Here is a 25,139-nt window from a genome sequence, read left to right as displayed (position 1 = left end):
AAAACACCCTCTGTGTGCGTGGATTGCAGCTCACCGATTGTTCGACAGAGAACCCTCATGGCCTCTTTAGTATTAGCGCTAGGAGGGACATACACAGCCGTGATGCTAACAACAGTAAACTCCCTGGGCAGATAGAAGGGTCTGCAGTTAACAGTCAAAAGATCGATGTCCGAAGAGCAGAAGCTGGCGACAGATCTAGCATTTTTGCACCAGTTGTTGTTGATGTAGACACACAGTCCACCTCCTCGGGATTTACCGCTTAGTTCGCTGTTTCTGTCGGCGCGGAATGTAGCTAGCCCCTCCAGGCTAACAGCGTTGTCCTGTATTGATGAGTTCATCCATGTCTCCATCAAGATGAGAGCACAGCAGTTTCTAACCTCCCTCTTTGAAGAGAGTTCCAGTTGTAGATGGTCCATTTTATTATCCAGTGATTGATCATCTGTTTTTTTCTGTGTGGCTTGGCGGCCCTGTGCCAGGTTACCCACTGACCGGTACCAGTCCGCGGCCCGGTGATTGGGGACCACTGCTCTAGATTAGTATCTGGCACTAACTGCTTAATGGATTCAATCTGGGCAGTGACTGCATCTACATTTGGTTCAACTACGCAGTAGTCATTGTCACTGTCTTGGCCCATGGGATAAAAATCACCAAGTTTTGTGTCACAGGCCACTTGAAAGTCTGAGGTAATTGAATTCATGATTCTAACGTAAGTCAAGCCAACCTGAATTGAAACCACAGTGCGAGTGGCCAACAAACCCTGGACACACCCATCACACCAATAATCTGCCAACATCAGGCACGCGAAGGAGTGATGTCACAATGATAGCATTGCAATTTAAAGGAGCTCTCAACAGGGGAACCACGGCCGGGTGATATAGGTGGGTGAATAGGAACGGGCATCTCGGACAGGAGCCATGCACGGTGAGCATTGGTATTTCTCTGCTGTGGGCACTAGTGTCTGGATGGTTCTAACTACGTTTGGAATTACTATCATTAAGAATATCACTGTGGGGATGACGATCCTGTCTGGGATGGCTCACATTATGCACTTGTGTAGCAATTTGTGGTTTCAGAGCACGTACATTGTTGGAGAGTTGCTTTATGGCACCAAACAGTTCGGCAGAATTATATACCTGGGTATTTTAATGTCTGGTGGAAACATTGCCAGATAAGTAACATAGCATAGCATAGCATAGCATAGCATAGCATAGCATAGCATAGCATAGCATAGCATAGCATAGCATAGCATAGCACAAAGAACACAACACATAGGCCATAGGATTATGACCCAACAAAGACTGAACAGAAAGGAAATAACTATATACAGACAACAATAATTAAAAAAATTCTGCCTTCATTATAATGCAAATTTGCTATATAACTTGTCATTTTAGGTAATTTTGGGTAATTTTAGGTAATTTTAAGTCATTTTCAATGCTTGCAGCAAATCAAATTGCTTTCTACAGAACAAGGATTTTTTCTCTGCAGATCCAAAACATTTTCTACACAGAAGGGAGACTAATTTATGAATAACAAAACCAAAAAAGGAGCTCCATCTTACATGAAAATGAAATCAACATTCTCCCAAGCACAAATAACTGGCCAGGTTTCATCTTGCATGATAGGCGTTGGCAATAATGGTATCATGAAGAATGAATAGATCCACAATATCGTCATTCTACGTCACACTATTACTTAAATTCTCAGAGCAAAAAAGCAAACAAAGCAAAAAACATCTGTAACGAATTGGACGTGACAGATTTTATTGTGAAGGGGAAAGGGATCAGTGGAGGGTTGGAGCGGCGAACAGGCGAGGCTGAAATCGTCTGGCGTCGATGACCGGATGGCAAGCCAGGGGATGGAGTGCTCGACTGGGCTTCTCGCTGGTGTGGACGGACTGCAGATAGAAGGCTTCTGAGGAGGATAACTGCTGACTGAAAAGGTCGGCCAAGACAGACACATCAGGGACCAAATCACAAGGAATCGGGGAGTCAGGCTCACTGGGACCGGTGCGTACAAGGACATCACAAGACAAGCTGACAAAGGGTGTTGCGCTGGCCACGCTAATATGGCGCTCCCAATGAGCCAGTGCTAGGTGTCGGTTATAAGGGGGCGTGATCGAGTGGCCGGTGGCGCCCGCGCATGACAACATCAAGATAAATATTACATATAAAACATTTATTGTACTATTTTAAATTATGGAATTGTGGTGACTCACAAAGGACAGACATGCTCCTTACTCAGTTCAAATGATAATGAAGTCGAAAGGAATTATAGATTCGACAGGGTTGAAAGAGAGTGTTCATGGAAAGAACTCCACACAGGAAGGCTGGAGCCGGAGTCGAACCCACAACCTCTGCACTGTGAGGCGGACATGCAAACCAGTATCTCACCATGCCGCCCTTATAATAATTCAGTAATAAGAATTTGGAACCTGTCTTCAGTCACATTCAACACCTGACCGATGTTATCAAATCTTTATCAAATGAACCCTGCACTCTTTGGACAGCTATCAAAACTGAAATATGACAGATGACAAATATGACAGATCTTAAAGGCATTACAGATGATCTTTCTGACAGCTCAGAAACCAGAGCCTATTTGTCCATTTTTTAATACTGTGCATGCGCAGGTCCCCCCTCCCCAACCTTCCCTTTTGTTTTTAGGAAACGCCTCCACAATCACATGCACGGGGCACCACATTTGAAGTTGACTTCTCAAAGTTGTCAAAAACAGGCTTTCTTTTGCAAGAACTTTAATCATCACAACGTTCATCAGCCAATTTCACTCAGAAGTCAAGCAGGGAACGCTACAACAAAGCTAGAGTGTCCAAAATCTGCTACGTTTTAATCACGTTACACGCGTGCACAGTACTTGGCACATTGACATGAGCGAGCGTGGATATCAACAAGGAAATAAAACACAAAACAGATTGATTGACAAGTTAACTGAAAAATGTTGCCACTGTTCACGCCGACAATGATTGCTTAAGGTTTTTCTAGTCCCACAGAGTGCATGGTTTATTTATATTAATATCTTGTAAGACGACATATTTAGTGGTATGTGGGGAGAAATTTGAGAAATAGTACAAAATAAAGTCTGAATAAGATCGTCTCTAATACCTTAAAGGAAAATTGAGTCTGTCATCCTGCCAAAGGTTGAAGTTATACTGTGAGTTGCTTTTTGGGTGCAGGCCTGTTTTGTTTTTATTTTCATGTGATAATGGTCAATCATGGCATGCCACAGTAAAGTGCCGTTATGTTGTAATATTTTGTGTTGTGTTCAGACTTGGAGACTCGTTGGCCAGGAGGCAAAAAGTTGACTCGCTACAAAAAAGCAGAACTGGAGAGGTTTGCACCCTACCTGCGAATGGATGGTCTAGTGACGCGACTGAACATCTACAAGGACATGGACTGTGAGCATACACGCAAAGTGCACATGTGATGATGATGCTATCATGTTTGTGTTTAATGCATGTGTGTGTGTGTGTGTGTGTGTGTGTGTTGTAGGTACAGAGGTGGTGACAGTGAAGGAGTGGTACAAGGACAGAAACGACCACCTGAAGGAGCGAGTGTTAGATAAATTGACAGGCATCACCACTGAGCGCTTCACCCCGGGGCGACACTTTCACCTTTTGTGTAAGTTCTTACGTCTCACATGCACGCAGGCACAAACGTCCACATGCACACACACAATGATGTCACATGACGATCATGTGATCTTTTACCACTGTGCGACTTCAAGCAGTGACAGACAAGTTTATTCATGTATTTTGGAGGCAAGGCACCCAATTATTACTACAGTAGTTTTTATAATAATGGTAATTAAATTTCATTAAATAGTTGCCCTCTAGTCAAATAGTTGGGCATGACAGCAAACAAAACTAACAGTGGAGAACAGTATTCCAATGACTCGTTTTGAGCATCAGGTGGCCATTATTGTCAGTACTCCTGAGTGGTTTTCATCCTACTTAGCAGTCTGAATCTTTTGTGTTATCCTTGGTTGTTCTTTGCCCCACTGTTGTACGTATGGTGGGTTCAAATTTGACCCCTGCTGTTTTTAAAGTATTTGCTGCCTTGGGTTGGGAATTGTTTGAATTTATACGATTTTGGTTCCGATTTTATTCAATTCCGCTTCCTAACAATTCTCAAATACGATTCTTAAAGAAAAAAAAGTTATTTTTTGACAAATTGTATGAATTTCTCTGTTAAATAAATTCATAAACGTTTTATGCTGTGAAGTGTTTGTGAACTGTTTGTAAACTTAAAGGTATTTTAACCAGTATTTTTATGTTTATATTTCTAATACTATTTTTCACAATCTAAACAAGATCTTAGCAATGTCACAGGAACATGTTTAGATTTCCAATGATTTATAGATAGATATCCGATTTTACACGTAGTAGTGTCTGATGGCATAGTGCTGAATTGTAGAAGTATCTTTATTCCTTAGCATCACAGGTTTTGTTTTGTTTTGTTTTGTTTAGAAACCAACTTAGAAGGGAATGCAGTGTTTCAGAATAAGGCAAGGCAAAGCACGTTTATTTGTATAACACATTTCAGCAACAAAGCTATTCAAAGTGCTTCACACAAAACATGAAAGGCACCAAAGAAAAAGAAAACATTAAAAGCATCAAGGCACAGTGAAAAAAACATAAAAAACCAATTGATTAAAATTAAAATCAGTTAAGATCCAAATAAAACAGGAACGGAGTTACATACAGTGCAGTTTAAATTAAAATAAAATCAGCAATAGGCAGCTGCAAACAGAAAATGCTTCAGCTCTGACTTAAAAACATCGAGAGTTGCAGCAGACCTGCATGTCTCTGGGAGTTTGTTCCAGATATTTGGAGGATAGAAGCTGAACGCTGCTTCTCCCTGTTTAGTTCTACTACTACACTACTACTTCAAACTGTATCTAACACTTAACAAAGGAAAACAGTTCTGATCAACAACAATCTATGAACCAAACCTAGAGTTAACTAAAAGGAATGAAGTTTCTTTGAACCAAATAAGAACATTTCGCCTATGCAAATAAGCTCTGCTCATTGTTAGTGAAGGCCTCTTACAGGAACAAAAACACACAGATAACATGAAGACAGGAAGGGTGCATATGGCTGACAGGGATCAAAAGACATCCCTGTCACAAAAGAGGAAGAACCTAGATCAAAGGAAATTCATAAACTCGTAAAGACAAGGCCTCCAGGTCTGGCAGGCCAAGGCTTCACTTAAATTATTCCAACAAACCCACTTTTCTCCAGACTGTCGCTACGTTTCTCCATTTTCTGTTATCTCTTCTCTTATTTTCTTCTCTTTTCTTTCTTACCACTATTTTTTATTCTTCATCTTCATGCTACCACTATTTTTAGTTTTCTTCTTCGTGACAGGGGTTCGCTTTGGCCTGGGGAGTTACCGTAAATTCCGGACTATAAGCCGCGAGTTTTTTCCAAAATGTTGAACCCTGCGGCTTATAGTCAGGTGCGGCTTATATAAGGATTTTTTTTGGGTGATTTTTGTGATGACTTGATCACTTTTATACACTGCGGTATCTTGAAGAAAAAAACAACAAAAATACTATTTTGAAACACTACTATGGCTGCTGCTTATTCTGGCTGTAATGCTTGTGACTATTATGAGCTTTAGTAGGAATGCACGTTAGGTGACCTGCGTCAAAGGGCTCTAAACCCTTTCTCTTACTCTGCCATGTGACTCGGAGATTACACAAAGCAGTGGCGCTGTTTGGACCATCTGCACTGTATTAAAACCCAATCAATCAGCATTTAAATTCAATTCTTCTGACATTTTGCTCACCAAAAACAAGTTGTAATGAACGTGAACTTTTAATGCATTTTATTCAGAAGGTTACTTTGAACCCCGAGGCTTAAATGGCGGCGCGGCGTATTTATGGATTTTTACGGCCTCCAGGGGGCCCTCTAGCAGGAAGCAAGAGTGAGACAGACGAAGAAGAGATAATGCGCCGAAGAAGACGTGCTAGTTTGTGTTTTAAACATTTCGCGCATCACGCACACACCCTCATCATGGAAAACACACGAAGAAATGCATTTGATGCAGATTTTAAGTTAAAAGCAATCGATTTGGCTGTCAAAGAGGGAACTAGAGCTTAAATGGTGGCGCGGCGTTATTTATGGATTTTTTATGGCCTACAGGGGACGCTCTAGCAGGAAGCAAGAGCGAGACAGACGAAGAAGAGATAATGCGCCGAAGAAGACGTTTGTGTTTTGATGGGCGAATAGTGCCGTATAATTCACACAAAGAAGAGACAGAACGAGATCAAGATGGACATTACTGAAAGAAAGCTTTTATACACAAACCGTCATTATGGGGGACAAAAGAAATGCTTATGATGCCGTTTTTAAGCTAAAGACAGTCGATGTTGATGACATTGTGTTGGGTCACCCTTTTCTTTAAAAAGTCCCAATGATTGTCACACACACACATCTGGGTGTGGTGAAATTTGTTCTCTGCATTTAACCCATCCCCATGTGATTTTAATCCATCCCCTGGGGGAGAGGGGAGCAGTGAGCAGCAGCGGTGCCGCGCTCGGGAATCATTTGGTGATCTAACCCCCCAATTCCAACCCTTAATGCTGAGTGCCAGGCAGGGAGGCAATGGGTCCCATTTTTATAGTCTTTGGTATGACCCGGCCGGGGTTTGAACCCACAAACTTCCAGTCTCAGGGCGGACACTCTACTTTATTTCGTGGTCCCGTCTACTCTGGAGCTATACGTGTTGCTCGCTAGTTTAATGTAATTTAGCGCTTCGTGCATGAATAAAATTTGCATGAACAGACCCTCATCACACTCAAAGAAATGCATAAAAGCGACAACGAAAGAGAGACTGAGAAAGTGTGAGGCGAAGGATATCTAACGCAATTCCAATCGGACGCTGAGGAGGAAGACTTCGATGGGTTCAGTGCACAGGAGGAAGACGAAGACGATGAAGCTCTTTTTTTACTTTTACTGGTATGTTTTTTAACGAGCCCTGTTGGTGCTGTACTACCGTGTTGCTGCTGTGTTACCGCCGCATCTCAGTGACTTTTACCGGGTATGTTTTTTTTAATCCAGCCCTATTAGTCTTGTGTTACTTCCGTGATGCTGCGGTATTACTGCCACGTCACGGGCAGTGTTTGGAAAGAAATGTTAAGGTATGTTATTAAAACTTTTAAAAAGCTTTCTGTGTCCAGTCTTTCTTTGTTAATAACTCGCGTGCACACTTCCGTGTTGCTGCGGTACTACTCCTGTGTCACAGGCAATGTTTAGAAAGACATATTAAAGTATGTTATTAAAACTTTAAAAAGGCTTTCTGTGAACGGTCTTTCTTTGTAAAAAACGTGTGTGCACGTGCGGCTTATAGTCCGGTGCGGCTTATATAAGAAAAAAACTAAAATATCCCCCAATTTTAGCTGGTGCGGTTTATAGTCCGGTGCGGCTTATAGTCCGGAATTTACGGTAAATTCAGCATTCGCTTTAAAGATATCTGGCGCCATCTAGCGTTGTGAATGGGTATAATGTCTAGACCCCGAATGTAAGACGACCCACACTTTTTCAGTCTTATTTCAATGCAAAAAATACGGTCTTATATTCGGGCCAATACGGTAATTTGCGCATTATTATTATTAAGGTGCTGGATTACTTTCTATTTATACTTTGAGATTTCAGCTGGTGTCTTGGCTTTCTGTGCCTTTTTGTTCCTCCCTTTAGTCATGTGTTCAGTAACATTTCCCTGTGCCATTTCCCCATTATTACTCTTAATTCTTGGACATCTATGGTTTGTGTGTGTGTGGGTTGCATGAGTTGTTACCGACATCTGGTGAAAATATTATGTCAATGCCACCTTAAGAAATAAACTTACTGAGAAAGAATGTATTTGCTGAGAAAAATGGTGAGTTTGGTAATAAAGCAAAATATCAATGAAGATTGGGTTATGGGCAGCAGTCGAGAACTGGGGAGTACATCCGCCTCACAGTTAGGAGGATGCGGGTTCGACTCCACCTCTGGCCCTCCCTGAGTGGAGTTTGCATGCTCTCCCCGGGCCCGCGTGGGTTTTCTCTGGGCACTCCGGTTTCCTCCCACATCCCAAAAACATGCTTGGTAGGCTGATTGAGCACTCCAAATTGTCCCTCGGTGTGAGTGCGAGTGCGAATGATTGTTTGTCTCTGTGTGCCCTGCGATTGGCTGGCAACCGGTTCAGGGTTTCCCCGTCCTACTGCCTGATGACGGCTGGGATAAGCTCCAGCACACCTGCGACCCCCGTGGGGACTAAGCGGTACAGAAAATGGTTGGATGGATGAATGGGTTATTGTTTGAAAACAAAGTAGTGAAACAATCTTAGAAAATAATTACTCTTGTAAAATGGAGACAAATGACATGGACCATGTGAAGTTTTCATTTCAGTGTATCCTGCGGGCCACACAAAAACAACATGGATGAAATTTGGAGACCCCTGATAAATCCCAGGGCCTGATTTACACAATGCAAACTTTTTTTTTGACCATGCCCACTTTAAGAATCAGAATCAAGTGTCGTTTGGAACTGGAATCACTCACTGAGGGCCCAGAATCCAAAACGGAATGATTCTTTAAACAATGCCCAAGCGTAGTCTAAAACTGTGAAAAGATTTAAAAAAAAGTAAAAAGTCTCTTCATGCTCTCCCCAGTCTGCCTCTCTTCTTTCTCCACAATTGTTTGTTCATTTTCTTTTAAATACATTCAAATTGGCAAAGGTTTTAACCCATTACTAACTTTATTTTCAGTTCACAAATTCACGTCCGCTCAAACAGATGGCTATGAGCATGACATGGAATTTAGTGGTGCTCGTGTGGATGGCCTAGTACGGCGTGTGGACACACCAGGGGAAATGACAGAGAGCTTCGAGGGCCGTGAGGACTTCCTCTACTACAGACAAGTCATCTTCGATACCAATGTACAGTTGCCAAAGGAAGCAGCGCCAGAAGAGCGACCTTTGCTGGTAAATCACTTCTGAGAGCAAATATATACAGTCGACAGTAATACAGTGCCTTGCGAAAGTGTTCGGCCCCCTTGAACCTTTCAACATTTTGACACATTTCAGGCTTCAAACATAAAGATATAAAATTTTAATTTCTTGTCAAGAATCAACAACAAGTGGGACACAATCGTGAAGTGGAACGAAATTTATTGGATAATTTAACCTTTTTTAACAAATAAAAAACTGAAAAGTGGGGCGTGCAATATTATTCGGCCCCCTTGCGCTAATACTTTGTAGCGCCACCTTTTGCTGCGATTACAGCTGCAAGTCGCTTGGGGTATGTCTCTATCAGTTTTGCAGATCGAGAGACTGGAATTCTAGCCCATTCTTCCTTGCAAAACAGCTTGAGCTCAGTGAGGTTGGATGAAGAGCATTTGTGAACAGCAGCCCAAACCATGATGCTGCCACCACCATGTTTGACAGTGGGGATGGTGTGTTCAGGGTAATGAGCTGTGCTGCTTTTACGCCAAACATATCATTTTATATTGTGGCCAAAAAGTTCGATTTTGGTTTCATCTGACCAGAGCACCTTCTTCCACATGTTTGGTGTGTCTCCCAGGTGGCTTGTGGCAAACTTTAAACAAGACTTTTTATGGATATCTTTGAGAAATGGCTTTCTTCTATAAAGGCCAGATTTGTGCAGTGCACGACTGATTGTTGTCCTATGGACAGACTCTCCCACCTCAGCTGTAGTTATCTGCAGTTCATCCAGAGTGATCATGGGCCTCTTGGCTGCATCTCTGATCAGTCTTCTCCTTGTTTGAGATGAAAGTTTGGAGGGACGGCCGGGTCTTGGTAGATTTGCAGTGGTCTGATACTCCTTCCATTTCAATATAATTGCTTGCACAGTGCTCCTTGAGATGTTTAAAGCTTGGGAAATCTTTTTGTATCCAAATCCCAACTTTAAACTTCTCCACAACAGTATCTCGGACCTGCCTGGTGTGTTCCTTTGTCTTCATGGTTCTCGCTGCGCTTTAAACAGAACCCTGAGACTATCAAAGAGAAGGTGCATTTATACGGAGACTTGATTACACACAGGTGCATTCTATTTCTCATCATCAGTCATTTAGGACAACATTGGATCATTCAAAGATCCTCACTGAACTTCTGGAGTGAGTTTGCTGCACTGAAAGTAAAGGGGCCGAATAATATTGCATGCCCCACTTTTCAGTTTTGTATTTGTTAAAAAAGTTTAACTCCCTTACAGAGGACAGAGCTCCCATAGGGTCCGGCAAAATGATCTGACACATTTGTAGGTTTAATAAAATGCAAATGAATTAAAGAAACAAAAAAGTTTTTTTATTTTAAAAAAGTACATATAATGCCGTTTTGTTTTGTTTTGTTTCGTTTCATTTCATTTCCAAATAATGTTATTTTGGTCTTACCGCTGCCACATTTTCTGGAGTTCTGGCGGTGGGAGGTCGGCCGGTTGATTTTTGTTTCAATGCTGATCCACTTGCTTTGAAGTTAGTAACCCATAACAAGAGCGTGTTTCGAGCAGGTACATGTCTACCAAGTCTGAAGCGCAAACGGGACACTCATGTAGCAGTTACACATTTGTTCTTGATAAACGTTTCCACAATGAAACCGCGATGCTCACCGGTCCAATTCATGTTAGCAACTTAAACGAAACAAAATAACATTATTCGAAAACGAAACGAAACAAAACAAAACAAAACAAAATGGCATTATATGTACTTTTTGAAAATAAAAATACAAAACTTTTTTATTCATTTACCGTATTTTCCGGACTATAAGGTGCACCTAAATACCTAAAATTTTCTCAAAAGCCGACAGTGCGCCTTATAGTCCGGTGCGCCTTATACATGGACTAAATTCCTAAATTTAAACTGGCCCGAAGCATTGTGTCATGAAATCAATCATAAGTGGCCCGCTGAAGACTATGAATCATGAATCAAAAAGACTATGAATCATTATTTTGTGATTATAAAGTAATTTGTTGTGTCTGAAGTTGAAATAAAAAAGATAAAATGGAGAATGATTTGATTTGGATTAAAAATCTGACATGACGCATTAATGGTGCGCCTTATAGTCCGGTGCGCCTTATATATGGATACAGTTTTAAAATGGGCCATTCATTGAAGGTGCGCCTTATAATCCGGTGCGCCTTATAGTGCGGAAAATACGGTAATTTATTTGCATTTTATTAAACCTACAAATGTGTCAGATCATTTTGCCGGACCCAGTATAAAGGAGAGCCCCGACACCCAGCAGAGGAAACTCATTTTGGCTGCTTGCTCCATAGGTGTGGGTAGGAACATAGATCAACCACTAAGTTGAGGGTTTCGCCTTTCGGCTCAGCTCCTTCACCACGACAGACGGGACAGAGTCTGCATCACAGCAGACGCTGCACTGATCCAGCTGTCGATGTCCCGCTCCATCCTACCCTCACTTGAGAACAAGACCTCAAGGTGCTTGAACTCCACTAATTCTTATCCCCGACCCAGGGAGGGCATTCGACCCTCTCTTTTCCGACTGAGGACCATGGTCTCAGATTTGTAGGTGCTTCACATTCGGCTGGCAACAGCTCCAGTGAGATCTGGAGATCACGATTTGAAGAAGCCAACAGTACCGCATCAGAGGCGATATTGCGGTCACCAAACTGGACACCCTCAAGGCCTCGACTTGTGCCTAGAAATTGTGTCCCAACAGAAACAAATCCAACTTACTGCTGACAACGCGGACCAAACTTTGGCATCGTAATACAGGGACTGAACCACTCTGATCAGTGGGTTCAGTACCCCTTACTCTCAAAGTACCCATTACAGAGTTCCCCAAGGGACATGGTCGAACGTCTTCTCCAAATCCACAAAGCACATTTACCTCAGTGACTTTAAATCCAGAGATAAGAGAGTTCACCTCATATTCTACAGGCTCTGCTTCCTCTGTGGAGTTGAGGAGGTCCTCTCCTGGACTGTCAACAAAGTGGTAGTCTTGAAAGCACAACAGTGACGCCACTTCCTGAGAGTGCTCAGAAAAAAACATATTGAGAAGCAGCTGCTGGCAACCCACAGAACATCCACCACGAGCGTTCCTCCACGGGTAGACGGAATACGTCAATAATAGTAATAATGGATTTTATTTAGATTGCACTTTGAAAGCAAATATCAAAGTGCTACAGAACACAGGACAGGTAAAATTAAATCAATAAAAAAAAGTAATAACACTGATAAGATATCATTAAAAACCAGCAAGAGTATGCTTTCTGGAATAACTAGGTTTTTAGACCTTTCTTAAAAGCTTCCACCGTCTGTGGGGCCCTAAGATGGCCTAGGAGGGCGTTCCATAGACGGGAAGCAGCGGCTTCGAAGGCCTGGTCCCCCATGGTCTTGAGTCGTGTCCTGGGCGGGAGCAGACAGTGCTGTTGGCCTGACTGGGTGTGGTGTGATGACGTTAGTGGGGCCATCACCGTGGAGACAGTGGTGGGTATGCAGGAGAATCTTGGATACTATACCAAGGTGAACGGGGAGCCAGTGGAGGCTGTGAAGGATGGGGATGATGTGCTTGTGTTTCCACACCCTCATCAGGACCCCGGCAGCGCTATTTTGGACATACTGGAGCTTTTGAATGCTCTTACCAGGGATTCCGATGAAGAGTCCATTACAATAGTCCAACCTGAAGGAGACAAAGGCATGGACAAGCTTCTCTGCAGCCGGGAGAGAGAGTAAAGAGCGAAGTTTGGAAATGTTACGGAAGTGTCAAAAGGACGTTTTGTAAATGTGGTTGACTTGATTGTCAAAAGAGAGGTGGGGTCAAACGACACAAAGGTTGGTAACAGAGGAAGAGAGAGGAATGCTGTGACCACGGGTTGGCAACCCAAAATGTTCAAATATTGGCCCAAAAAAAAAAACCATACCTGTCTGGAGCCGCAGAAAACTAAAAGCCTTTTATAAGGCAACATAGACTGTCAATACATAAGCTGTATGCATGCCAACTATTAAAATAATTACGGAGACTACAAATACAAAATTAACACTCACGATTAAATATTTATTTTCCCTGCAGCGCATCCTGGAGAGAATTACGCACCATGTGACTACTGATGTACGATAGGCCTATTGCTACTTCCAAGTTTAGCCAAACTTCCATTACAATATTAATGTCTTGTGTTTTGTTGTGGACCATTAGAGTTCACATACCTGCAACGCTGCATAGCAGAGCTGTCTGTTCGACATCGGTCACATCACACGACTCGTCACAGGCCATTAAGAAAATGGAAAACTCCTGCAAGTGTGAGGACCCAGTCCGGACAGTAGAGCACATAATCAGCAGTTGTCCCAAACACCGGCCACCGAATGGCGAACAAGGCCTGATTGACCTGGTGGATGACATGTTGACCTGGCTCGCCTCAACGGAGCTGCAAGTCTGAAGACACACGACAGAAGTAGAAGAGAAAACTAGAGCTGAATTGATGCCCTTGATAATTTATTATATATATATATATATACGTATATATTTATATTTATATATATTGCCCTTGCTGTTATTGTTTGCCGTTTTAATTGCCCTTTCCTCTAAAGAGCCACATGCGGCTCTGGAGCCGTGGGTAGCAGACCCCTGGCTGTGACCAAAGAATAAAAAAGAAGTAATGGTTGAATGACTTCTCTTTTTGAGCCATTCACTGCAGGAAGTTCTGTCTCACCCATGCCTTTATCTCCTCCAGGCAGGAATTGCGACAGGAGAGTGTCAGAGGGGGCGCGGATGGGGTGAATTTGAGGTACAGCTGCGTGTCGTCCGATATAAAGGCTCTGCTTAATGGGAAGAAGAGAGCCTTTGGTTCGGGGGATGTGGTAGAGCTGCGTAGAATCCAGAAGGACCTCCGGATGAAGATCAGGCAGGGGAAGGAGAACAACGAGAGGAGGCTGGAAAACCAGATGGGGCTTAACAAAGCCAGGGATGTCTGGAGGGGTCTGCAGTCCATCTCGGGCCATGGTAAAGGAGCTCTTTGCCTCGCTCTGCACCCCATTCTGCCACCTTCAACACTCCAGAGCCCCCCCCCCCCCCCTCGCCAGCTCACCAACCCCCTCTCACCCCCCCGGGGTCACTCTTCTGTCTCCACTCCATCACCCCGGTCTTCTGACGTCTCCCTCTCCTTTACAGATCTTTAGATGAGGAGTCACCTCAGAAAGATCAAGGCAGGGAACCTCGGGCCCAGATCACATCTGGCCGAGACGGCACAGGGACTGTGCGGACCAGCTGAGTTGTGTGGTCAGGTACCTGTTCAACCTGAGCCTGACTCCCAGGACTGTGGAAGACCTCCTGCGTGGTTCCCGTACCGAAGGTGCTGCGCCCCAAGGCGCCTAACCACTTCAGGCCTATTGCCTTGACTTCCCACCTGATGAAGACTATGGAGAGGATCATTCCGGGTCACCTGCGTTCACTAGTGGGAGCGCAGCTGGACCCACTGCAGTTTGCTTACCGGCCTGGTGTTGGGGTGGACGATGCAGTGACTTATTTACTGCACAGAACACTGCTTCACCTGGAGGACAACAGAAGCACTGGGAGGATCATGTTCTTCGATTTCTCCAGCACTTTTAACACCATCCAGCCGTCACTGCTTAGGGTGAAGATGGAGAAGGCGGGTGTGGACCAGCGCCTGGCTGCAAGGACAATGGACTTCCTCACCGGGCGGCCGCAGTATGTGAGGTTACACCGCTGTGTGTCCGACGTGGTGCGCTGCAGCACAGGTGTCCCACAGGGTACGGTGCTCTCTCCTTCCTTTTCACCCTGTTCACTTCACTTGACTCACGACACTGCTCACCGCCACATCTAGAAGTTCTCTGACGACGCGGCCATTGTTGGATATGTCTCGGAGGGGAACGATCTGGAATATAGGACAGTCATCAAGGACTTTGGCAGCTGGTGTGAGCTCAACCAGCTTCAGCTGAACAGCAGCAAGACGAAGGAGTTGTGAGCTTCGGGAGGACAGCACCCATCTTCAGTCCGGTGAACATCCAGGGATCAGACATTGAGGTAGTGGAGAACTACAAATTCCTGGGTGTTCGCCTTAACAACAAACTGGACTGGACTGATCACACCCACGCCCTGTACAAAAAGGGCCAGAGTCGCCTCCACCTGCTGAGGAGACTGAGGTCCTTCGGTGTGTGCAGGGCTCTCCTCTGGACCTTCTATGACTCTGCGGTGGCCTCAGCCATCCTCTACGCTGTGGTCTGCTGGGGTGGGGGCAGTACTGACCGGGACAGGGGGAGACTGAATAAGATGGTCAGAAGAGCGAGCTCTGTCCTGGGCTGTCCCCTGGACTCCATTGAGGTTGTGGGTGAGAGGAGGTCGTTGATTAAGATTAAATCCATCATGGACAACACCTCTCACCCCCTCCATGAGATTGTGCGGTCCCTGAGCAGCTCCTTTAGCGGCAGACTTTTGCACCCTCGGTGTAGGAAGGAACGGTTCCGCAGGTCCTTCATTACCTCTGCTGTCAGACTTTACAACATGCATGCCACCTGATAAAAATGAATGTGTTTTGTCTCTGCTAGCAGCACTTGTGTTTGTCCTTGTCTGTTATTTACCCTTTTTGGTAATTCTGGCACTTTTATTCTTGCACTCGTATTATTCTTGCATTCATATGCACTGCTATGACATGTGAATTTCCCCGCTGTGGGATGAATAAAGTTCTATCATCATCATCATAGCAATGGAAGTTGATTCAATACATGCTGACACATGAAGCATGTAGATGGTGAAGAGGATGGGGCCGAGCACAAAACCCTGGGGGACCCCACTGGTGGTGTGGGGATGAGGTATAGCATCCTCCAGCACCGCATGCTCGGCCCGGTTAGTGAAGTCGGAGTGAAACCAGTGAAGGGCAGTGTGGGAGAAGCCAATGTGGTGCTGGAGGTGGTGTAAGAGGATGTGGTCAATGGTGTCGAATGCAGCATTGAGGTCCAGAAGAATGTAGAGGTCATAAGAAGGTTGTTGGTCACTCTGATTAGGGCTGTTTCTGTGCTGTGGGAGGGGTGGAAACCGGTTTCCAAAAAAATTGTAGAGACTACTGGATTTTAGGTGGTAATGCAACTGGGATGAAACAACATTTTTCTGATGATTGAGCAGTTGGAACTTGGTCTGTAATTGGATAGTGGGACTTGATCTAGAGTAGTAGGTTTTTTTAGAAGTTGTTTGATGATGGCTGTTTTTAGTGATGACGGAACATAAGCAGATTGAAGGGAGAGATTGTTTATTTTTGTTTTTAGGCATCTTATTTATTAGTGGTATAATAATAAGGCTGAATAAGGTTGAGGGCAGTGGATCAAGAGAACAGGTGGATCGTTTTTAATTGCGGATTCAACAAGGCCAAGGCCACCTCTCTTCCCCTTCACGGATCGTACGACTGCGCCATCGACCTTCTGCCTGGCACTTCCCCTCCGAAGGCTCGACTCTACTCGCTGTCCAGAACAGGGTCCAAGGTCATGGGGGAATAGATCCACTGCCCTTCCTCTCGTCGGCGTTGAGAGTCTCGAAGGAGCCACCATTTTAACCAAGCTGGACATCCGGAATGCTAATCATTTTGTGTGCATCAGGCAGGGCGACGAGTGGAAGACAGCGTTCAATACCCCCAGTGGCCTCTATGAATACCTGGTGTTGCCATTCGACCAATTCTTCCGCAGTTTTCTCCCGCAGTTTTCCAGTTGGTAAACGATGTACTCCGAGACATGCTGGATGACTGTTTGGGTGTAACTAGACAACATCCTGATCTGCTCCCGGATGTTCGCAGAGCACATGAACCATGCAGTGTTGTGCCACCTATTGGAGAACTCTCTGTACATCACAGCCAAGGGTGTCCAAACTTTTTGCAAAGGGGGCCAGATTTGGTTAGATGAAAATGTATAGGGGCCGACCATTCAGACTCACACTCCTCAAACCATTACCATTGTAAAGTAACATTATAGGGGTGTAGCGATTCATCGATACACATCGATTAATCGATATAATGCTCGACAATTTATTGGCATCGATGCTAAAGGTAAACATCGATTTATATCGCTGTGTTTGACCTCGGACATTAGACGCGACTTTATTTTGAAATCCAGTTCATTGTTGCTTGCTTCCTCTTTCCGGGAGCAGTGCGCGCGTGTTGTGTTGTGAGCAGAGCACGCACGTGAAAGGGGAGTCGACAACTAGTACGCGGCTCCTGGGCTGGTGCTATGGCTAGTAGGGGTGTAAATCGCGGGTTTCGTCACGATACGATATAATATCGATACAAAGAACTACGATACGATATTTGCCGATATCTTAAAGCCTGCTGCGATTCATTCACGATATATCGCGATATAGTGCTCTACGATCGATTTTTTTTTTTTTTTTAATAAAAAATATAGAACAATATCCTGATTTACAACAATTCATACGCAAAATCAACAAGGTACTGCAAACTCTTTATTTTGGAAATGACAAGAGTATTGTAGTATACAAATTGCTTACTTTAACACTGAACTTTGATGTCGTGTTTTTTCTTTAAATGCGCGGCGAGATTTGTGGTCCCTGAATATTTGATCACCGCATGGCAGGATTTACAAACTGCACGTGTCTTGTCCGTTGAGCCATCTTTTCTTTGGAATCCAAAGTGCTTCCAAACGAATGACTTGAAGCCTAAAGGGGAGCAAATTTCCTCGTCTTTTTGGACACTAGCCATAGCACCAGCCCAGGAGCCGCGTACTAGTTGTCGACTCCCCTTTCACGTGCAGCAACGCCGCGCACTGCTCCCTGCTCCCGGAAAGAGGAAGCAAGCAACAATGAACTGGATTTCAAAATAAAGTCGCGTCTAATGTCCGAGGTCAAACACGGCGATATAAATCGATGTTTACCTTTAGCATCGATGCCAATAAATCGTAGAGCATTATATCGATTAATCGATGTGTATCGATGTATCGTTACACCCCTACTATATTGTGATATATCGTGAATGAATCGCAGCAGGCTTTAAGATATCGGCAAATATCGTATCGTAGTTCTTTGTATCAATATGATATTGTATCGTGACAAGACCCGCGATTTACACCCCTATAACATTACCATTACAATTGCATTACCAGGACAGTTAAAGATTAAAATAATAAATTAAATGAAGGATTTTATGAAAGTTGAATTATTGTTTCTATTATATGTATTGAGTTTGTTTTATTATTGTTATTGTTGTATTAATGAAAAGGGTAATATTGGTGTTTCGACTGCAGTAAAGAGGCCAGGTTGTATCATGTCAGATTTCTAATCCAAATTAAATCATTCTTTGTTTTATCTTTTGTAATTTAACTTCATACACAACAAAATATTTCATAATCAAAAATAATAATCCATAGTCTTTTTGTTGTTTGCGATCACTGTTTGCGGACACGCAGTAGTGTTTGTGGAGTTAGTAGTGAGTAGACAGAGTTCTCACCAGTAATAATAATAATAAATTATATTTATAACGCACTTTATATTCGGGGGAATCTCAAAGTGCTACATGGCAGATAAAAAACAAGAAAACAAAACAAGGACTATTATAAAACAACTGGACGACAACCAAGATGTGAGAGAAATTACGGAAATGCTAAGGTGAAGAGGTGAGTTTTAAGTCCAGTTTTGAAAGAGTCAGTGGATTGGGGTGCTCTTAGGTGGTCGGGGAGGGAGTACCACAGTGTAGGGGCTGTATGGCAGAAGGCCCGGTCGCCCATGGTGCGCAGCTTGGTTTTCGGAACATGGAGAAGGTGTGAATTGGATGAGCGGAGGCTTCGGGTGGCAGGTTTTGGGGCAAGGAGTTCTTTGAGGTATGGGGGAGCATGTCCGAGGATACAATGGTGAGTGAGGAGGGCGATCTTATAATCAATTCGGAATTTGATGGGGAGCCAGTGCAGAGAACGGAGGATGGGTGTGATGTGATTGCTTTTCCGCACCCTCAACAAGATCTTAGCAGCGATTTTTTGAATGTACTGAAGCCTCTGGAGGCTCTTGCTAGGGATCCTGATGAGGAGAGCGTTACAATAGTCTAGCCTTGAGGAGACAAAGGCGTGGACAGGTTTCTCAGCATCCGTCAGGGTAAGTGTGGGGCGGAGTTTGGAAATATTTCTGAGGTAGAAGAAGGAGGTTTTGCAGATGTGTTTTATGTGTGACTCTAGGTTGAGTTGAGGGTCCAGTTTCACACCCAGGTTGGTGACAGTGGCTGAGAGGGGAATAGTGAGACCGGCGAATAAGATGCTTGTTATTGGGCAGGTATGGATCTGATGGGGAGTGCCAATTAACATGGCTTGGGTTTTGTCACTGTTAACTTGCAGGAAGCTGAGATTCATCCACGCCTTTATCTCCTCCAGACACAGGGAGAGGATGGATGAGGGAGATGGAGAAGGCTGGGTTGTGGAGGGCGGGGGGTCAAGTTTGAGCTATAGTTGGGTGTCGTCCGCATAACAATGAAATGAGATGCCGAACTTCCTGATTATATTGCCGAGCGGTAGTATGTAGAGAGTGAAGAGGGTAGGACCGAGTACAGATCCCTGGGGCACACCGGAGGTGACAGTGTGAGTGTCTGATTTTTTCCCCCCCAGGGAAACGTACTCGGTCCGGTTCGAGAGGTAGGACTGAAGCCAGGTTAGAGCAGTGCCAGAGAATCCAGTGGTGAAGTTGGTTAAGGAGGATATTGTGGTGGACAGTGTCAAATGCAGCGGACAGATCCAACAGGATGAGAAGTGACGGGGAGCCTGCATCGGCAGCCATGAGAAGGTCGTTGGTGACCCTAACAAGTGCTGTTTCAGTGCTGTGGCCAGAGCGAAACCCGGATTGAAATTTCTCAGCGATGTTATTGCGGGTAAGATGAGTGTGAAGTTGGGCAGCTACCACTTTTTCCAGAACCTTGGAGAGGAACGGGAGGTTAGATATTGGTCTGTAATTGTCTGGGTCAAGTGAGGGTTTTTTGAGCAGGGGGGTAATAATGGCAGTCTTCAGTGCAGGGGGTACAGAGCCAGACTGGAGTGAGAGGTTGATTACATTGGTTATTAGGGGACTAATGGCTGAGGTTTGTTGTTTAATGAGGGCTGTGGGGAAAGGGTCCAGGGCACATGTGGAGGGTTTCATCTTTTTGATGATGTCCTCTACCTCCGACTGCAAGATAGGGGAGAAGCAGCGGAGAGGCTGGACTGTCCCGGGTGGAAGGAAGGGGGGAGGAGGTGAAGTGGTGGGGCCAGAAGAGGAGAGGAGCTGGGTGCGGATGTTGTAAACCTTAGCGGTAAAAAGGTCATAAAGTTATTGGACACTACCTCTGAGGATTCTGTTGGAGTGGTGTGATGGGGTTTGAGAAAGTGGTTGATGGTTGAAAAGAGTTGTTTTGGATTTCCAGGGGTATTGTTTATGATATTGGAATAGAACTGGGCACGTGCAGTCCCAAGGACTTTTGAGTAGGCCTTCTGGTGTTCTTTGTAGGCCTGTTTGTGCATTGACAGTAGTCAGTTGTGTCATGGAACGGATGGAGCAGGGCGACCAAATGCAGCTTGGACCAGGGTTTATTGAGTAAACTCAAAAGGCAAACTGACACAACTTAACAAAACAATAACTGCACTGACTGACCGGGACGTGAGACAAGAAGACTACAGACGTGAAGACATCAAAACATGATGACAACAATGATCCGACAGGGGCAGACAGGACTTAAATACAAAACAGGTAACAAGAGGCAGGTGACTGTGGTTACATTGATTGAGGTGACACAGGGGGGGCGACGCGAACAGAAACCATGGTAACAGACATAATAAAGCAACCGGGGCCGAGTCGTGACACGTTGGTTCTTTTGCCTTTCCCTGTGCAACGGCTCTGATCTTAGTGTCGCCTTAGTCCTTGCTGTGCAGACACCTATGTGCACGTAAACTCGAAGGGGACGGGGGAGATGCACTCGCACCCAATCATATGTGCGTTCCCGTTCGTACGCATTTCATTTCTGTGGCTCGGTCCAGGGTGCGCAGGTCCCTGCGACAGTGCCAGGGGGCCACGTATTGATTTTATATCACGATGTAAGTACAGAAACTGTACGTAAGTTTCATGTAGTAAGTGCACAACTGCATTTGCCAATGACATGAATAACACTGAGATCTGAATACAATAATGAACAGCAATTTGCAGTAACAACGTCAATGCTTCATGTTAATATTTTGCGCAATGTAGCATTTAGCCTCAAACAGATAATTCCAAAGGATATATATTTTTATCAATTAAAAAATGAGTACCGATTTGAATAGACCAAGCTGACAGAAAAATTTAGTTTGGTATAAATTTTAGCATTTGACAGCAAAGGGAAACAGTTTGGTTGGCTGCGCAGCAAGGAGGAGCGGTGTTACGTCACATTACCCATAATGTAAACTTACTTCACTGTAAAATCGGGAGATTAGCGCAAGAAAAGACAGATCGGGGGGCAGGTGGGAGACAGTGTTGAGAATTGGGAGTCTCGCCCAAATCGGGAAAGTTTGCATGTATGTAATTAATTGGTACAAAACAAGCTTTCTGTGTGTGACAGATGCAGTAATGCCATCAAGAATCAGAATTTATGATACGATTTCGTTACTGAATCTTGTTTGATTGCGTTTGTGTGTGTGTGTGTGTGTGTGTGTGTCCGTGCGTGTGTACGTGCGTGTGTGCGTGCGTGCGTGCGCCTGCGACCGAGCGTAGAAAGTGTTGGAGCGCTTCCACAGAAATCCAAACAAGGATGCCAACAACGATGTGGCCGAGCGAGTGTTTATGGCTTCGCAGAGGAGGATAGAGGTGAAATATCATCTGGAGGAGCACCGCTTCGTCCCGTGCATGAGGACCTTCATCAAGCCGCGAGACTCAAGTGACCATCAACACAAGGCTGAGGACTTCAGGGCTGACATGGTTTCTGGCTTTCATGTATGCATACCCTTTCTTGTGTGTTTGTCAGTGGACAAGTGCAGCACGGTGACATTGTTTTTGTCCATTTAGGTAGATCCTGCCAAGAAGCCGCTCCACACTCTGGCTCTGTATGACCTTCTCTCAGACCTTGTCAAAGCTGAGAAGGACGTAGCGCTCCAAATTATGAGTTCTAAGAAAGAGGTGAGAGCACTTGGTTGATGAAAAAAGATGATCTTCACAATGTTGGGGGGGTTTAAAGCTCCCATATGCCTCTCTTCCACCTCCAGAATAACCTTTTTGAGAATCATACAGTCTTATTTGATAGCATCCAGTCAGACTGTTCTGATATCATACAGGATGCTAACTGCCTCAGGGGGGGGGTATTTTGCCTTGTATCTGGGCACTGTGATGATACGCAGTAATGTAGCTAATGTGTGCACAGGTGCAAGACATTGTGGTCTGCCGGGAGCAGGAGGAGACAGACATTCTTCTTCATTTCTCACCGTGGACCACGACTGGCGCTGCCAAGGCCCGCAATCTCAGAGAGGAAATGGTTTGTTTTAGACTTAGACTTAGAGACTTAGACAGACTTTATTGTCATTTTGTAAGCACTTGGTGCACACTAAACGAAATTTCGTCGCATACGGCTCTCAACAAAGGAAAGGAACGTCGAGAGCCGCAGCAGCCGCAGCCGACTGGGGCGCCGCCATCTTAATCCTAATAATACAAAAGAGACACGGATGGCATGAGCGCAACTCAATAACTCTCATAAGGCTGCCACATAACGGCGCCACAAAGAAAGTCAGAAAGTGCTCAAGATAAAAGCCATCAAAGCAAATCAAAGCTAAAAAGACAAAGGAAAAAAGTAACAGCGGCCAACCAGCACCCCCAATACAAGAGAACACCCCAAAACACACAAAAGCCTCCACGGGGTCCATTGACAGGTGTAAGGGCAGTCCAGTTCAACGGCGCCCAATGGACCGTGGTCGTGAATCGGTGAAAACATCACAAAGCAGGCAAACGTGTGAGCAGCGTCCTGGGCACCCAGCCGGGGCACGTGCAGATGGTCACCACGGGGCTAGCATGGGGAAAGCCATTGGTCCCGACGAGTGTTTTAGTGTTGTGCATGGCATTCCACACATACAAATGGCATATTGGAGGCCCCAAAATCTCTTATTTAATGACTGACTTGCTTTCATTTAGTTTATTTACCTCACGGGGTGAAGAAAATATTATTTTATAGCAATATCAATATAATTCAATATCAATCAAAGTGGTGAAATAGCTTGAGAACATTTATTGTGTCTCATGTCTGAGAAGTGTTGCAAAATACCTTCTATTTGCTGCAGCTGTATGGTGTAGTGATTGCTGGTATATACAGTAAAGTCTGGTTGTGTTTTAGACCAGTGGTCCCCAACCTTTTTTGCGCCACGGACCAGTTACATGTCAGAAATATTTTCGCGGACCGGCATTTATATAAATAAATAATACATTTATATGAATAAATAAACAATGCATTTATAATAAATATATAAATACGATGAAATAAAATGATACAACTGACATAAAAACAAGTACAAATGACAAAAATAAAACTCACCATTACGTTGAATTAGTGGGAGCACTGAGTTTGTTTCTCAGAAACGAGCCGGTCCTATCTAGACGTAATCGGAGACAATGACACCCGAAGTGATTAAGGTTTGTCTTTTATTGCAGGATGCTTGGTCTCCATGTGTTGAAGCAGTTTTGAATGCTTCATTGCCTGGTTAGTTAGCCTGTCGCCACATATTAGCTTTGCGGGCTCGACTGGGGAAACATGTCACGTGACCGGGACGAGTGTCTTGACCTGAATGAATTGATCGTCGATAAAAAAAAAAAAAAAAATTCTGTGCGGCTTGGCGGCCCGGAACCAAGTGACCCACGGACCGGTACCGGTCCGCGGCCCGGTGGTTGGGCACCACTGTTTTAGACAATAATGAGTGATAATACTTGGTTTTGATCCATTGAAGCTGACTCGTTTTGTTGAAATTGACCACTGTAATGCTTCATTGCAGAAGCCTCTTGAGCCATCAAGGTAAGGCTGCATGCAGATAAAGATCTGCCTAATCAACAGTGTTAGTCAACTCAGCTTTTTCTTATATTCAATGCATCACTCATGGTTAAGAAAGAGCAGGAAGATGATGCCTGCTCTCTTGACAAATTGAGTTTTTGAGCCTACATGGACGACATGACCATCATTACACCAACAAAACCTTGCACCAGACAACTGCTTCAGAAACTCCAAGAAAACATCCATTGGGCAAGAATGGAAATCAAACCAAGCAAATCACGCAGCATCTCCATCATTGAAGGCCACTTAAGAGGTGAACCAACTCCAACAGTCCTTGAGAAGCCCATCAAGAGCCTCTGTCGGTGTTATAATGCAGTTCTCAAAGACACGCAGCAGCTTCAGCTACTCAAGCAGGATTTGACTAATGGCCTTAAGCAAATTAACAACACTGCACTGCCAGGGAAGCTGAAGTTGTGGTGTTACCAGTATGGGGTGTTACCAGTATGGGCTGCGGTTAGGCTGGACATGTCCCTAGCTGAATCCCGGGACCCATGGTTAAGAGGTGCCGCTCCTACCCTAGCAACTGTGAGGAAGTGGACACCTGCCACAGCAGTGACATGGGCCAGATTCACCATTCTACACCCAAGGAAGAGAAGGATTTGGGTTCGGAGCCATGACACCTCTCTGGCAGAAGGCTTCTACAACTGAGCGTCGCACCTTGGTGGTGGAGGAGGTGCGGCGACACGAAGAAGTAGCTAGAAACGGCAAAGTTCTGTCACAACCCAAACAGGGCCGCTGGATGAGGTGGGAGGGGATCGAAATAAAAATGTTGTAGAACTTAATTTACGTTAGATATAAATATATATATATACGTGTATATATATATATATATATATATATATATATATATATATATATATATATATATATATATATATATATATATATATATATATATGTGTGTGTGTGTGTGTGTGTGTGTGTGTGTGTGTGTATATATATATATATATATATATATATATATATATATATATATATATATATATATATATATATATATATATATAAAAATCCCCTCTCACCCTCCGCGGGTGGTCTCCCACTCCAAGCTCGGGTCCTCTACCAGAGGCCGTGGTATTTCTCTAGCTTCTCAAGTTCTTTTTTCCTGATGTTGCCATCGCTTGGTATTGCTATATCCACTAC

The 25,139-nt window shown here is 44.2% G+C and overlaps 1 protein-coding gene across 1 annotated transcript in view; it reads left to right on the top strand.

Moving 5' to 3' along the window:
* Window positions 1-25,139, top strand: part of ccdc135 (coiled-coil domain containing 135) — a 97,419-nt gene that overhangs the window by 59,533 nt on the left and 12,747 nt on the right. The window contains exons 10-15 of the mRNA XM_061272158.1: window positions 3,287-3,415; window positions 3,510-3,638; window positions 8,772-8,986; window positions 21,686-21,904; window positions 21,977-22,087; window positions 22,329-22,439. Coding sequence (XP_061128142.1) covers window positions 3,287-3,415; window positions 3,510-3,638; window positions 8,772-8,986; window positions 21,686-21,904; window positions 21,977-22,087; window positions 22,329-22,439 — 914 coding nt within the window. The remainder of the gene's footprint in view (window positions 1-3,286; window positions 3,416-3,509; window positions 3,639-8,771; window positions 8,987-21,685; window positions 21,905-21,976; window positions 22,088-22,328; window positions 22,440-25,139) is intronic.

This window comes from Syngnathus typhle, linkage group LG2 (assembly GCF_033458585.1).
Source record: "Syngnathus typhle isolate RoL2023-S1 ecotype Sweden linkage group LG2, RoL_Styp_1.0, whole genome shotgun sequence".
NCBI classification, from domain to species: domain Eukaryota; kingdom Metazoa; phylum Chordata; class Actinopteri; order Syngnathiformes; family Syngnathidae; genus Syngnathus; species Syngnathus typhle.
Note: the sequence above shows the minus strand (reverse complement) of the source record. Positions and strands in the feature narration are given on the sequence as shown.